Genomic DNA, 13,079 nt, shown 5'->3' with positions numbered 1-13,079 from the left:
GTGGAAGAGATAGAAAAGGGGCTTCCTTTATAAACTCACGGTGGGTAGCTGGTCCCGATGCCCCTCCGCATGGCGAAAATGAGCTGTAGCAGGAACCTTGGAGCAGCGGCTGGAATGGCAGAGGCGGGCACACCCGGGGTATCAAAGGAGATGTATCAGAAACTCCACAGCTGTAGCAGGAGCCGTGGGGTGTCCCGGCAGGCAGGGGGTGCGGTGTTACAGTGTAGCCAAAAACCCGGAGCAGCGGCAGAGAAGCAGCGGGGCTGGGCAGTGGCGGGAGGGGCTCAGGGTCCCGGGTTTTCCCCTGAGGCACCTGAGTAGGTGGTGAGGATCCTTTCTAGTGAGATCGGGTGTTCGTAAGGTCCCAGTGCAATGGCCGCTCTTACGAGCGGAGCTTCACTCATGGTAGGAGAGGACAGTAGGAGACGGAACCCCGCAGTGGTGGCACATTCTCCCCACAGCAACCACAGCCTGTCTCCCCTTTGATCCCAAGAGCGATAGGAGCCAAGCCCAGCCCCTCACCCTCCAGCCAAAATCTCGAGGTATCTCTGCCCTTCCCAAGAGAAAAGCCCCATAACTACGAGAGTGCAGCTGCACCCTTCCCCCCACCTTGGCCGCTTCTTTTGTCTCTCATAAGTACGGGTCGTTATCGTCTCTTAGCAACAAATGGGACAAAATTCCCTGAGAGAAAGAAAAAAAAGGAAAAATCCTAACCTCCAACAGGTAGATGTAGGAGTGGGCTTCTTAGCTGGTTTAGATCATCTGAACCTCATTAAAGGCAGCAGGGGTGATGAAGCATTGGTGGTTTGCACTGGCTTTACCCAGGAACTTCAACTGAAAGGCTGGAAACTGAGAAGTATCAAATACGGAAATATCCTTTGGAGTTGCTGTCAGCTGTGGACTCATGTTTATAGCACTGGTGGCTTATAAGACAGATCCATGAAAAGTGAGGTCTAAAGGGTTTGCAGGATAAGCTACATTAGACTGATGTGTTATCTACAATATCCTGCTATAATCACCCAGAAGATGCTACATGACACTACTGCTTTTGTAATTAACCATCCTGCCTATTTGAAATCAAATAAAATTAAATACACATCATAGTCACAGTGCTAAAAGTGGTGGTAAGTAGAGGAATCATTTTTTTGTCCTATATTCTATTATTCAGAGCAGCCTAAAAGCATATGAACATAAAATTTGTGCATACACATATATATTCATACATATATAGATTCATAGGTAATTGTCTTCAGCACCTTTCACATAAAAAGCGTGGGGGAAAAGAAATAAATAAATCACATTTGAAGAAGGAATTGAAATTATTTTTTTAAATTCCTGAGTGAAAAAACAGCTTATCTTTGCATCAGAGAGAACACATGCTGGGACCTGCAAGCTTTCCATCCAACAGAGAATTGTCCCAGCAAAAGGCTTGTACTGAGTTCATCTTTATGTTAATCTCTGTGTTAGCCTATCTATTCAAGCTGACCTGCAAAACACATCCAGTCAAATATGAAGTCCAAAAATTAAATTTTTAATTATTAAATTATTGTTAAAATTATAATATTAATTATTATTAAATTATTATTAAAATTCATCATTCAAAAGTTATTAGCCAGAGGAAGGTGCAGTCCTTGGTGCTGTACCTCTAAATCATACTTGGCTGCATCAGCCCAGGAAATCACATCACTTTCTTTTTTGAGTCTTTTTTTCTATCCTACTGGAAATTCATCAGAATGCTTGGAAGATAATTTACTAATATATGGCCTGGGAAAGTAAATTTTTTGTTTTCCATATGTATTTCCATGTTCTCTTAACTTTGCTAGAAGCTGTCATTAGATATACATTAAGGCAAAACTTACATTTTTTTATGTTTTTTTTCCCTCACAGTTTTAGTATTTGGGTGTAGAATTTCTGTATCTGTGTGTTGTTTAAACAGCCCTCCATCATTTCTTGTCTATGATTCTTATATTAGCAATGGATTTTGCTTTCGTATTACAAATCATCTGTGTTCAGTCCATATATTGCTCTGTGTTTAAAGCTACTAAGAACCAGATCTGAAAATCTACATCCTGATAAATCCTGAGAACTTCTTTTGCTCAGCTGTCCCAGGAGTAACTACCTTCAATGTTCTTTCTGCTTTATTCATTGCAATTTAGTGTGTTCCTGCTTATTTGGGAGTTTGTGTGGCAGTCCTAAATGTGCAGACAGGGGACTTTCCTGTTTAAAACTAATTTAAGACTGTGTCTGAATCTATGAATATTTTAGGAGCATTTGGACTGTGAAATACTGACATGTGAATAATAATGCCCCAAAGAGACTTCACACTTCATAATTTGCAAACTTTTTAATGTAATACGTTGTGTGTAGGAAGACATAAATGCATTTATCTGTAGAGGCCAGGAGACAATTCAGGTATATCCACAGGAAAAAAGGGATCTGTGTGAGGGCAGTGTGGGAGGTGGAGCAGGCTCTCAGCAGGCTGTTCTTACCACTTCCCTCTCTCTGAGCTGGGTAATGAGTTGGATATCACAACAGAGGGCACAGGGCTGGTAGCAGAGATCAATAATCTAAAATGATGCGGTTGCCTGCTGTAGGGAAGGTGCTTTCCCTCCATGTGCAGCACAAAAAGCAATTACTGTCTGTGCTTTGAGCTCATTTAAAAACAAAGCAGAAGGCAGCAGATACTGCTAAAAACCTGAAGCTTATTGAGCTCCAGGGGTGCTGAGCCCCCTGCCTCCCCAGCCTGAGTTACCTTGACTGATCTGGATGTGGTGATCCTGCAGCAGTTCAGAAATTGGGGACATGAGGCTGTTGTTCACAAGCATTATGTACTCCAGATAAAATAACCTGAGAGAGAGAAAAATTGTGTAGTGGGTTTTTTTTAACAGAAGAAGAGATTTCTATTTATTCAAACAATACTGGTGTCAGAAAATAACATGTTAATGCACTTCGATGTCATCTAAATATGTATATATAAATTCCAAGGATAGACTTGCATGCTTAAAGTTAAGTATCCCTTCAAAATACATGTTTGTATAAATTTCAGAGGTGCAGTCACTATGACCCAGTGGGGAATCAGCAGCTAAATCTTGCAGTGCCACAATTTCAGAATCCTTTTTTTCTTATTTTCTTTACCATCCTGGCTTATCCACTTCTTCCAGTTACCTCTGGCTCCAGGAATCACCACTGCTTGTGGGAGGGAGAGTGTTTTTCCTGGAGACAATGTGATTTGTTGGCCCTTTCAGCCACCTCCGTGGCCAGTGCCTCATTTCTAAATCATCAGTGATGCACAGTAGTCCTCTAATCCTCTTAACTTCTTTCACTCTAAAATTGTATCTGATGCAAACAGGCTAAGTCAGTTTGAACACCTCCACCAACTTTTTTCATATCCTTCAGCACAGTAATCAAAATAAATTATTTCAGCACTCCTCTTAAGACAGTGTGCCTGAAAATCACTTCAATTTCAGTATAGAAAATAAAAGCTTTTATTTGGAGAAAGAACTGTTGGAATGAAATGTGCTCTCAACACATCATTTTTTTAGAACCCAGACTAATTTTTGCTGTGATACCACTGCTTTTAACTCTGTGTTCAGGAAATGCTTCGCCTTATGAACTCTTGGAGGCAAAAAACAAAAAAGGCATCACACTTCTTTAATAAAAAAATTTAAAAAGCTCTCTCATTTCACAGAAAAGGCTAAAAGGTTCACTGAGCCAGAAGGAGAAATGAAACACCAGCCTGACCATGGCCTAAATCACTCTTTTCAGGCCCAAAGGGCTCTCCTCAGGCCCAAAGTGGAAGATTTAAAAGGAAGTCTGTCAGCTCATAGCACAACTAGCAAATATTATTACTGTTGATACTGCTGACACCTTCTGAGTGCAGGATTTGTAAATTTTTTAGGCAGTTCTAAAAGATAAATTGCATTTTCTCAGTATCTGACAGTAGCTCATATTAGGACAACACGTATAATAGGGAGAAAAGAGAGTGGTTTATACCCTTTTACTATATTCAAAGTGTAAAAATGCTTTAAGTGGGTCTTTCAGATTATATTCCCTGGAATAAATGGAGATTTCTGGATGCCTGCTCAAGCTGTGTAAATTCCCCCCAAAGGAAGGGAATTTTCACGTTGTTTGTTTTTTCCTCTTCCTTAACTCGTCAAGGAAAAAAGTAACCACAGTGTAGAGGAACCCAACCTCCACAACTGTTGTATCTTAAGCATTAATGACTTTGTTTGGTTTTGCCCAGGGAAAGCAAGGAGATGCGTGCCAACCAGGCTAAAATATCGATGGAGAACAGCAAAGCCATAAGCCAGGACAAATCTATCAAAAACAAAGCTGAAAGAGAGAGGTGAGTATCATTTCCTGATAAGGGAAGTAATGGGTTAATTCTATTAAAACCATGCTTTTATGTATGGAAACAAGGTCTAATGACTGTGCTGGATATATTTTTAGATGACAATTTTAGGAAAAAATGGTGATTTTCTCATAGTTATCCTTTTAATAACTCTGAGGCCCAGAACATCTTTGACTAACTAGAGTAGGTCTAATCACACTATTACATTTAAATTATTGTACTTCAAAAGCATTATACTTTCCTGCTTTTTCAGTGAAATGAGGGCCTGACTGAGAAGGGAGTAAAAGCAGAATGTACACGATGATGTCTCATAAGCCTTTGGGGTTTCCCCTTCACTTTGGCCTTGCCATCTGGCTCATTCTTTCCCTTTTTACATCCCTTCCTTGGCACTGGGCTATTTTGATACCAAAGCCTGAACCTGTTCCGGCTGAACCAAGTCCCTTGAGTGCTGCACACTCCCAGCTCATCAGGAGGATGAGTTGTCAGAGCCCTTGGTAACTGTTTGCTTTGTTGTGTCAGACCTCACTAATGACTCCAAGATAAATCTGTTCCCAGATCCGAAAGCAGTTCTGGTTTGCAGGCTGATTCAACTTTTTGAACTATTTTTGTTCTCTTTCATGGCAGAAATCTTAGGAAGAGATGCTTCAGTTATTTTATGTAACTATTAATTGTATATTTATATTTTTGCTTAAATAGCAGCTTTAAGAAGCTTGCAGTATTGATATGTGTAACTTTGCTTGTGATCATCAGATTATTTTTTTCCATTACCACTCCTAAGACACACAGCACTTTTTGTATTCCAAAACTGACAGCAGAGTGCAGCAAGGGATGCACAAATTAATGAAACAAAATTTTTTGACGTTTTCACCACCACTCTTGAGTAAGGAAAGCAAACTTCATTCACAACAGTCAAGTCTTCAGTCATACTGCTAATTTACTTGGAAATCTCTAAGTGTAAAGTTGTGTAGCCAGGGGAATGTACAATTTGCCATTAGTCCCACCTGGTACAGATAATCAGAAGACAAAAGACGCCTTGAGAGTTTGTGATTCTCTCTATTGTAGCTTTTGGGTTTCTTTTTTTCCAATGAGTCTTCATGGAGAACGTTTGCATTTTTTCAGGCGAGTCAGAGAACTGAACAGCAGCAACACAAAAAAGTTCCTGGAAGAGAGAAAAAGGGTAACTATAACTTTGACAAGTCACTGAGCACTGTTTCTGCATATTCTTTTTCATTCCTCTGTGGTGAGAATCCAGCTCTAGTAGATTTTTGTCTTTGCTTTGTTCTACGTACTTGTAGCATAAAAGATATGACATCTGTACAAGATGAAGCTATTTTGAATTAACAGAATTACTGTTCATTCCTGTGTGTTTGCCAAGTCTGTGTGTTATGTGCAATATGTATATATCAATTAATAAAGAATTAGTATTAAGCTTTTCTTAAGATTGGGTGGTATACTAGGTGTCCTCTGATGTTTCATGCCATCTAAATGGGGCAAGACACCATATATGTGTGTATCTTCCAAGCAGGTTTTTATTTTATTTGTTAATAATGTGTTACATTTGGCAATGAAGCAGTCAAAGGAAATGGATCAGCTGAAAAAAGTTCAACTTGAGCATTTAGAAGTCTTGGAGAAGCAGAACGAGCAGGTATCTTGTTTTAAAGGCTTAAGAGAAAAGCAAGCTAGAGAAAACAGTAACCAGAGTCAGACTGAATAGAATCCTTCTGAATGTAAGTCTGTACCAAAATGGGGACTTTTCATGATCACTGCCTACTTTGGTAGTCAAAATGAAGAGATGAGGTGGCTTAAATGATGATACAGCACCAGATTTGTTTCAGCTGAGCCTGTGGGAGCTGAACTGCTCAGCCAGAGTGCCCTTTCAGCTGTTTAGCCACACTGATACTCGTTAGCTGGATATGACAGTCATTAAGGACCCAGCATATCCATTTTACTTACTCCCCAAAAGTAACTCAAGCAAATCAGTTTCCTTCATTTTGGAACTTACATGTCTAGTACTGATTGAAAAATTAGAGGTGAAACGTACCCAGAGCATCCCTGAACTCTGAGAGACACTGAGTTTGGACTGAATTCTAAAGATGTACGGTAGCATGGGGAGTTTTATCTGTACTAGTACACCCTTTCCTAATTAAAATATCTTATTATTTTCTGCTAGTTTATAAGCCGTTTTTTTTTTTTTTAATTGAAAAACTACTTGGCAAGGAAAGGAAAATTATAATCTTATTTCTGGTGGAAGCAACACTCTGTTCTGAGCAGATCCCTTGCTGAAAGGTTGAGCCAGAAGAGCTGGAATAATTGCATGGACTTGCAGTACTGCACTTAAAAATGTAAACTGCAAGGGGAATATAATATACCCAGCAGTTCAGTGAGGTGAGAGAGAAGGGGAGCATTTAATAGCCACTACTTTCTGTTTAATACCCATTACTGTCTCAGGTTATATACTCACTTCTGTGTTTGTTAAATGTTCACAACTTGAACTCTCTGGAAGACACCATAATACAAATTAAAGCCATCTTGCAGAGGGGTAGGAGCCCCTGGTCAGCCTCGTTCCCCATTGGTTGGTTTGTGTTCCCCTGCGCAGGCAAGGACCCTCGGGTCCCGTGATTGAGCAGCTCCTCGGCAGAGCCCCGGCCATGTGGCTGGAAAATAAACATCTCTCTGAAACATCTATCAAGAATCTGTCCATATATATTTCTTTTCCACGGGCCTCGTCTGATACACGTGTTGCAGTTTCCCCACTGTAACAGGTAGGGAAGGGAAGAGTACAGGCAAATCAAGTATTTCCACTGTCAGAAGAGAGTCCTACAGGCCCAAAGCTGCAGCCTGGGTAACTCCCAGGGGATGACAGCTCTGTAAGATCTCAGGTGGCTGCTACCACCGAGCCCCAGCCACCACGGCTCTGCTGATCACTCCACCTCCTGGAAAACAACCACAAGTCCCACTCTGATCCCTGACAGGGTTGCTGTAGATGCCATCTCCAACATCCAGCATGAATGAATCACTCAGTCAGTCTGCTCCTGAGCAGCATCTAAAGGCAGGGAGGCAGGATCTGGGGGAGGCAGGACCTGGGGGAGGAAATTAGGTTATGGCAGATCTGTAGCATCACTGTGATAGCTGACAGAAAATGATGGGCTTGATCTAGAGCTATGGTGTTATTAGTTCTTTCTTTCCATTGGCTTCAGAGAGCTTTGGATCCATTTTTTAAAAACATGCAGAGAGGAGAGAACGATTCTGGTTGTGCTTTTGACCATAATGTGATAACCACGTTCTGTATAAGGGAGCTGGGATAAGTGTGAGTCACTGAAGGGTCACCTCTTTGAGCAATTAGATGCTTCCTCACTTGGGCTTACAGCTCTGCAGCTGAGGGATGGCAACAGCCTACGTGAGTTTGCTCATTTGTCATTTGAGTCAGCTTAAATCATCAGATATTAAATGGAATAAGCTTCTCCATGTGCTGGTTATCACTTCTGTGTGGGCATGTGGTGGCCTCCGCCACAGGGGTTGTCCTTAACAGCTTTTTAACTCACTCTAATTTGATCCATCAGAGCATGTATTTCCATGTGTGCTGTTCGGACCATTTCCTTGTAGCCCCAAAAGTGCACCATTGCAACCCCCAGCTGGCTGTGGTTTCATTGGTATATACATTGATGTATCAAAGTTGCATCCAGGTGGTATTTGTTTAATGAGAATTTCAAAAAGCTTTTTTTTCCTGATCGAACAAGGCAAGAAAATTTTCATACAAATATACAATGGAGAAAAGTAGAATTATGTGTGGAAACAGCCTTCAGTACAAACTGTTATGAATTTAAATTTGTTTTGTTTTATGTATGTTTTCCTTGCATTAATTTTTCAATCTCACTTCAGTTTTCATTCATTTAATTTGCTTCTTGTTGTATTACTCGATTTTGACATTTTTATTTTTGTACAAACAGCTTTTGAAATCCTGTCATGCAGTGTCTCAAACACAAGGTAGGATGGACGTATAATAAGCAAATTATTATTTCAGTGTGCTTTCCTTCTAAATTAAATCATTATCATTGGAGCCCTCCTTGTAAATGCAACCATTGGGAAGTGCCATTGACATAGTGAGCACAGTGTTAATCTTGTTTGCACACAGATATTTGAGCCTGACACAATATTAACAGTATTTTGTGCTTTAGCATCTGAAATTCAGATGAATATGAACAGCGATGTGCAGAGGAAATATTTAGAGATTAACTTGTACATTAGTTGCTGTTACTGGAAGATCTGGTTAGGGTTCCAAACTGTCTGTGAGAGTGTCTATTGATCTAAAAAAAGTAGTTTAGTGTTAACACACATGTTTAACTGCTAATGCTGATAGTCAGACAAAGGGTATCCACATATTTTAGTATGGTAATAAAATAAGTAATTCCACTCTGAGAATAGCGAAATACAGAATAGATGGCTGGAAATAGCTACCTAGTGTCTGTGGAAGAGCACCTTAAAATTCACTTCAAATTGCAACACATTACAAGCTCTGGCAATTACACTTTATGATGTGGCTGTGCTGCTGTAGCTTCCTAAATAATCGTTACTCCAAGGAATCTGTATTAACCCCTTTCTTGCCAAGGGAAAAGGCTGCCCCGGGGAACATCCCCTTGTAGAGCACTGCCTGATCTGAATTACTCCCTTGAATTGGTAACATCTTGCACCACTGACAGCACCCACTGTAACAACATTTATTTATTGACACTAATAATGAAAAAAACCTCTCATTAGGCTAGGGAAATTTTTTTTTTTTTTTCTTTTACTGTGTGTGTTTCCTAGCCTGTCTGAGATCTCGGGAGAGCATCCTGAAAGCAGAGTCCCTTGGCTGCCCCTGACTCCATGGATCCACTGTAGGTTCCAGAGGCTTGTCCTGTTGCGCTGGTGCGTTCATGTCAGAATGCACTGTCTGACCCAGCCTCAGAACGGCACAAGCAAGATCCTGCTCCTCTGCTAGGTGCTAATGTGGTCTTTGAGGTCAGGTTCTCTAAAAGAATTCTGTACACAATACACTGGGACACAGAATATTTATAGGACTCTGTGCCTGTAGTCAAGTCACAAGCCTGAAACGTGAAATGTGTGAGTCACTAAGGAACAACCACAGGGTTTTGTTTTATTTGGATGTTTCATTTCACACACAGGCAAAATCCAGCCAACGTTTCAGAAGAGGTTGTCCATATTGATTTATTTATTATGTTTCCATATTTTCATGTTAAAATTATTTCTTCATTACTTTCAAGCTTTTAAGTCATTTAAATGGAGAACATTGATTAATTTTTAATCATATTTATGATGGTTGCTTTGCTGTTATCATAATTACTTTTTTTCCCCAAAAGATGATGAGGATGATTAAGCAAGCGCAGGGCTAGATTTTTCAAGAAGGCAGGTATGTTACATCTGCATAAATCCACATTTATCTTGCAAAAGGAGTAGAGGTGCACCCTCATTTACTTTCGACCTACATCTGCCCATTTTCACTGATGCAAATGTGTTTGCACATCCAGAATAGGTGACTCCATAAGTAGCAGCTTGTATAGCAAAATTCCCTGTCTAAGCAACTCTTACAACTTCTGGGGGAACATAGTTAATATAAATCAAGTCCCCGAAGCATTATTCCCTACATGATGGATATACAGCAGTTAAACCAAAGAAAATAGCAGCTTGGATTGTCTCTTCCTGAAACTTGTCCTAATGCTCCTGAGTTTGTATAGATGGTTAGATTGCCCTCTGGGTCAATTTATTCAGGGTCCTTGGGGAACGATTTAAATAACTTCCCAGATTGAGAGCCCTTGGGGAAAATGGAGATGCTGACTCTCAGTTGCTTTAAACTGCGGAGTTTCACACCAAAACATGGTAACAGGAGAAGAGAGTGTGGCTGTGTGTGCATCAGAGAGGAAGGGAATTTAAAAAGTGCCCTCCCCTCTGAGAGGGGATTCCCAGGTCAGTCACCATTAACACGCAGAGCTTTAACTCTGCCTGCAGAGCCTAAGGCAGGGAGAGTTTATAGTGAGGTCTGGCATGTATTCATTGCTGAATTTTGCATAATGCATTTGGATACAGTTTCAGGTGCATTCACAGTGTGTGATTCCATGGAGCATATAGCAGTATTCTAATCCTGAGGTGAAACACACTCGCTCTGTAATCATAAGGATCTCCAGATCAGACAAAAATTACTTTTTAAAAAGATACTGTTTTTTTAAAAATACTGCTTAAAAAAACCTGCCTACTGCAAGGAAGATGTTATACTGGTGGACTTTAGTCATTCCTTGTCTTTATGAAAGAAGTAAGTCCAGATTATAGATGAATTTCAGGCATTAACACATTGCAGTATTCTCACAACAGCAGTAACAATACATTCCCAGATATTTCCTATCTGGAGAAACAGTAAATTGGCATCTGCCTAGCTTCTTCCCCAAAACTGGGGCTTCTGCATTTTACCACATACTTCTTTAGAAAGTCAACCCATGGCTCCCAGAATAGAATAAAAACACATTTCCTAAGAATTTGTAGATACAAAGATTACATCCGATTTTGAAAAAAGAGTGACATGGGGTGGGGGGACGAGGAGTGTCCAAATAATGTTGTTACCTATCTCTTCAGTGTGTTTTGCCCATGTTTCACTCAAACGCTCTCATGTGAAACGTGCGTCATTGGGAACAAAAGGTCTCATGCAACGCTTCGTGCGGTTATTTTGGATTGCAGGCAAAGGAGATGCAGCAGATGGTGAAGCTGGAAGCAGAGATGGATCGCAGGCCAGCAACAGTGGTTTAAAGCCTCAACAAGCAAATTGAAGTTGGAGAGCACAGCATCCTTAAAATGAGAGCAAAATTCAGAATGACATTGCTGAGGTTGAAGAGTGGGATTTTGTTTTGATTTGGTTTTGGCAGGGGTTTGTTTTGGATTTTTTTATTCTTAATATCAAGTGTAGCTACGGACCACCAAGTCTTAAGGTTTGCATTGTTTCTTTTTTAACACTGGGCACTGAATTTCCTTTGTTGGATTTCCATAAGAATTTCCTTTGTTCAGAAAAACCCTGACCCAAAGATGAAGAGTTTTTTAAACCCCCTCCTGTTTTCCTTTCTGTATCTCACCAGGCACATTGCCTATGTCAGAACCACACAATCAGAGCCTTGAAACACAGAAGATACCTTTAATATCATCTCAGATGGCAAAAAAACTGTAGTTCAAGTCGTGTAATTTCCCATTTGTGTTCTCATGTGTGATCTGCTGTGCAGAAACCCCACGCTGCCAGACACCGCCACGCCACGCCTCGTCAGATGCTCGGCACCTGATGTCCCTGAGCCCACTGAACTGGACCTTATGCCAAGTAATAATTAGGATAGTAAGGCGTTTAGTTTGGGTGATTTTTAAACTGTGTTTCAAGTGGGGTTTTTTTCAGGCAGCAGACAGCAGGCAGTTTAAAGGTAACTGCGTATATTCAAAAGTACAGTGTGTGCAAAGTCATCGACTAAATTCATCAGCTGCAGCAGTAACTTGACAGGGTATTTCTGCAGCCTGATGATGTCCTTCACAAGTGCCATATCAACTCTATCATGTCTGAGGGGAGCCAGTATCCTGTAGAAGTTACTGCAGTGGATAACCTGAGGGAAATACAGTGTATTCGTGCCAAAACTGATCAGTGCTCTAAGGAATTATGTGTTAGGCACTTTAAGAAAAGTTTACATCCTACATTGCTTGTATAGAAATTGCATTTTGATCCTGTTGCTGCAGATCCCGGATACTACAGTTCATTTTAACTTAAAAGATTGTTTAAATGGCTTTTGGCAAAAAGTTTGTAACTGTGAAAATGTAAAAAGTATTTATACACTTGGGAAACACAACATTGTAGAAAATCACATACATGTTGCCACGTGATAAAATTAGTAAACAGAAATGCTAAGAGTATGTTTGCATGTGATACAAATGCTACTAAGGCTGTAATGCCTACTATATGACCACAGTCATGCTACTAGCTGGTAAATACTGAGTAAATGTATGGCACAGAATATTGTTTGATTAATTACAAAGACTTTTAGCATTACAAGGTCTCTATATATATGTGTGTATATTAATTACGTGGGCATTCTTGATACTTGTAGTAAAAGAGAAGTACATAACTAATTTAATTTTACACAGAAGTATTTATGCAGATTTTCAGAATTTCATATCAGGAATAACCTTTTTATGTCCATTAGATATAAAACCAATTTGCTAATGTGTTAATTTGCATGTTTCCAGAGCTTGCTGTAGTTATATTGCAAACAATGCATGTAAGCATTCGGCTTGAAATTTGTCCATGCTGCCAATTCAAAGATGACTGCATGGAAAACTGGTAGTTTAGAACAAATCAGATTCCTGATTTCAATGTACTAAGCACCAATTACTTTGTTGTATATGCTTGTACAAACAAATTCTACATATTCCTATAAACAAAATAAATGAAGAGAGATAATTATGTTATTGTCAGTCCTGAGATGAAACTTTCAACTTCTCTAATAAAAACCTTAAAAATTCAAATCCTTTAGTTCTGACTGCAGTGAATTGCAGGGTGGTGGCGTTATTAATTGCAAATTTTTAGCAAGTTGTATTTCCTGTAAAAATGCGCATAGTGTAAATATATTTCTATCACAGTTTATTTAGTCAAAGGAGTCTTTTTTTTTTTTTTTTTTTTTTTTTTTTTTTTTTTTTAAAGTTATAGAAACACAAA

General features: G+C 39.7%; 1 protein-coding gene across 7 annotated transcripts in view; it reads left to right on the top strand.

Moving 5' to 3' along the window:
- Positions 1-12,889, top strand: part of PLCB4 (phospholipase C beta 4) — a 179,541-nt gene extending 166,652 nt beyond the window's left edge. For 5 of the 7 annotated variants that reach the window (XM_017745246.1, XM_017745243.1, XM_017745244.1 and 2 more), the window contains 5 exons: positions 4,244-4,345; positions 5,471-5,528; positions 5,910-5,996; positions 8,299-8,335; positions 11,075-12,889. In XM_017745246.1, coding sequence (XP_017600735.1) covers positions 4,244-4,345; positions 5,471-5,528; positions 5,910-5,996; positions 8,299-8,335; positions 11,075-11,163 — 373 coding nt within the window. In that variant the 3' untranslated portion in view covers positions 11,164-12,889. The remainder of the gene's footprint in view (positions 1-4,243; positions 4,346-5,470; positions 5,529-5,909; positions 5,997-8,298; positions 8,336-11,074) is intronic. The other 2 variants (XM_008642015.2, XM_017745249.1) reach the window with 1 other exon arrangement.
- Positions 12,890-13,079: the final 190 nt, after the last annotated feature.

Source organism: Corvus brachyrhynchos, unplaced genomic scaffold (assembly GCF_000691975.1).
Source record: "Corvus brachyrhynchos isolate BGI_N302 unplaced genomic scaffold, ASM69197v1 scaffold69, whole genome shotgun sequence".
NCBI classification, from domain to species: domain Eukaryota; kingdom Metazoa; phylum Chordata; class Aves; order Passeriformes; family Corvidae; genus Corvus; species Corvus brachyrhynchos.
The sequence above is the reverse complement of the archived record's forward strand: the minus strand, read 5'-3'. Positions and strand labels throughout refer to the sequence as shown.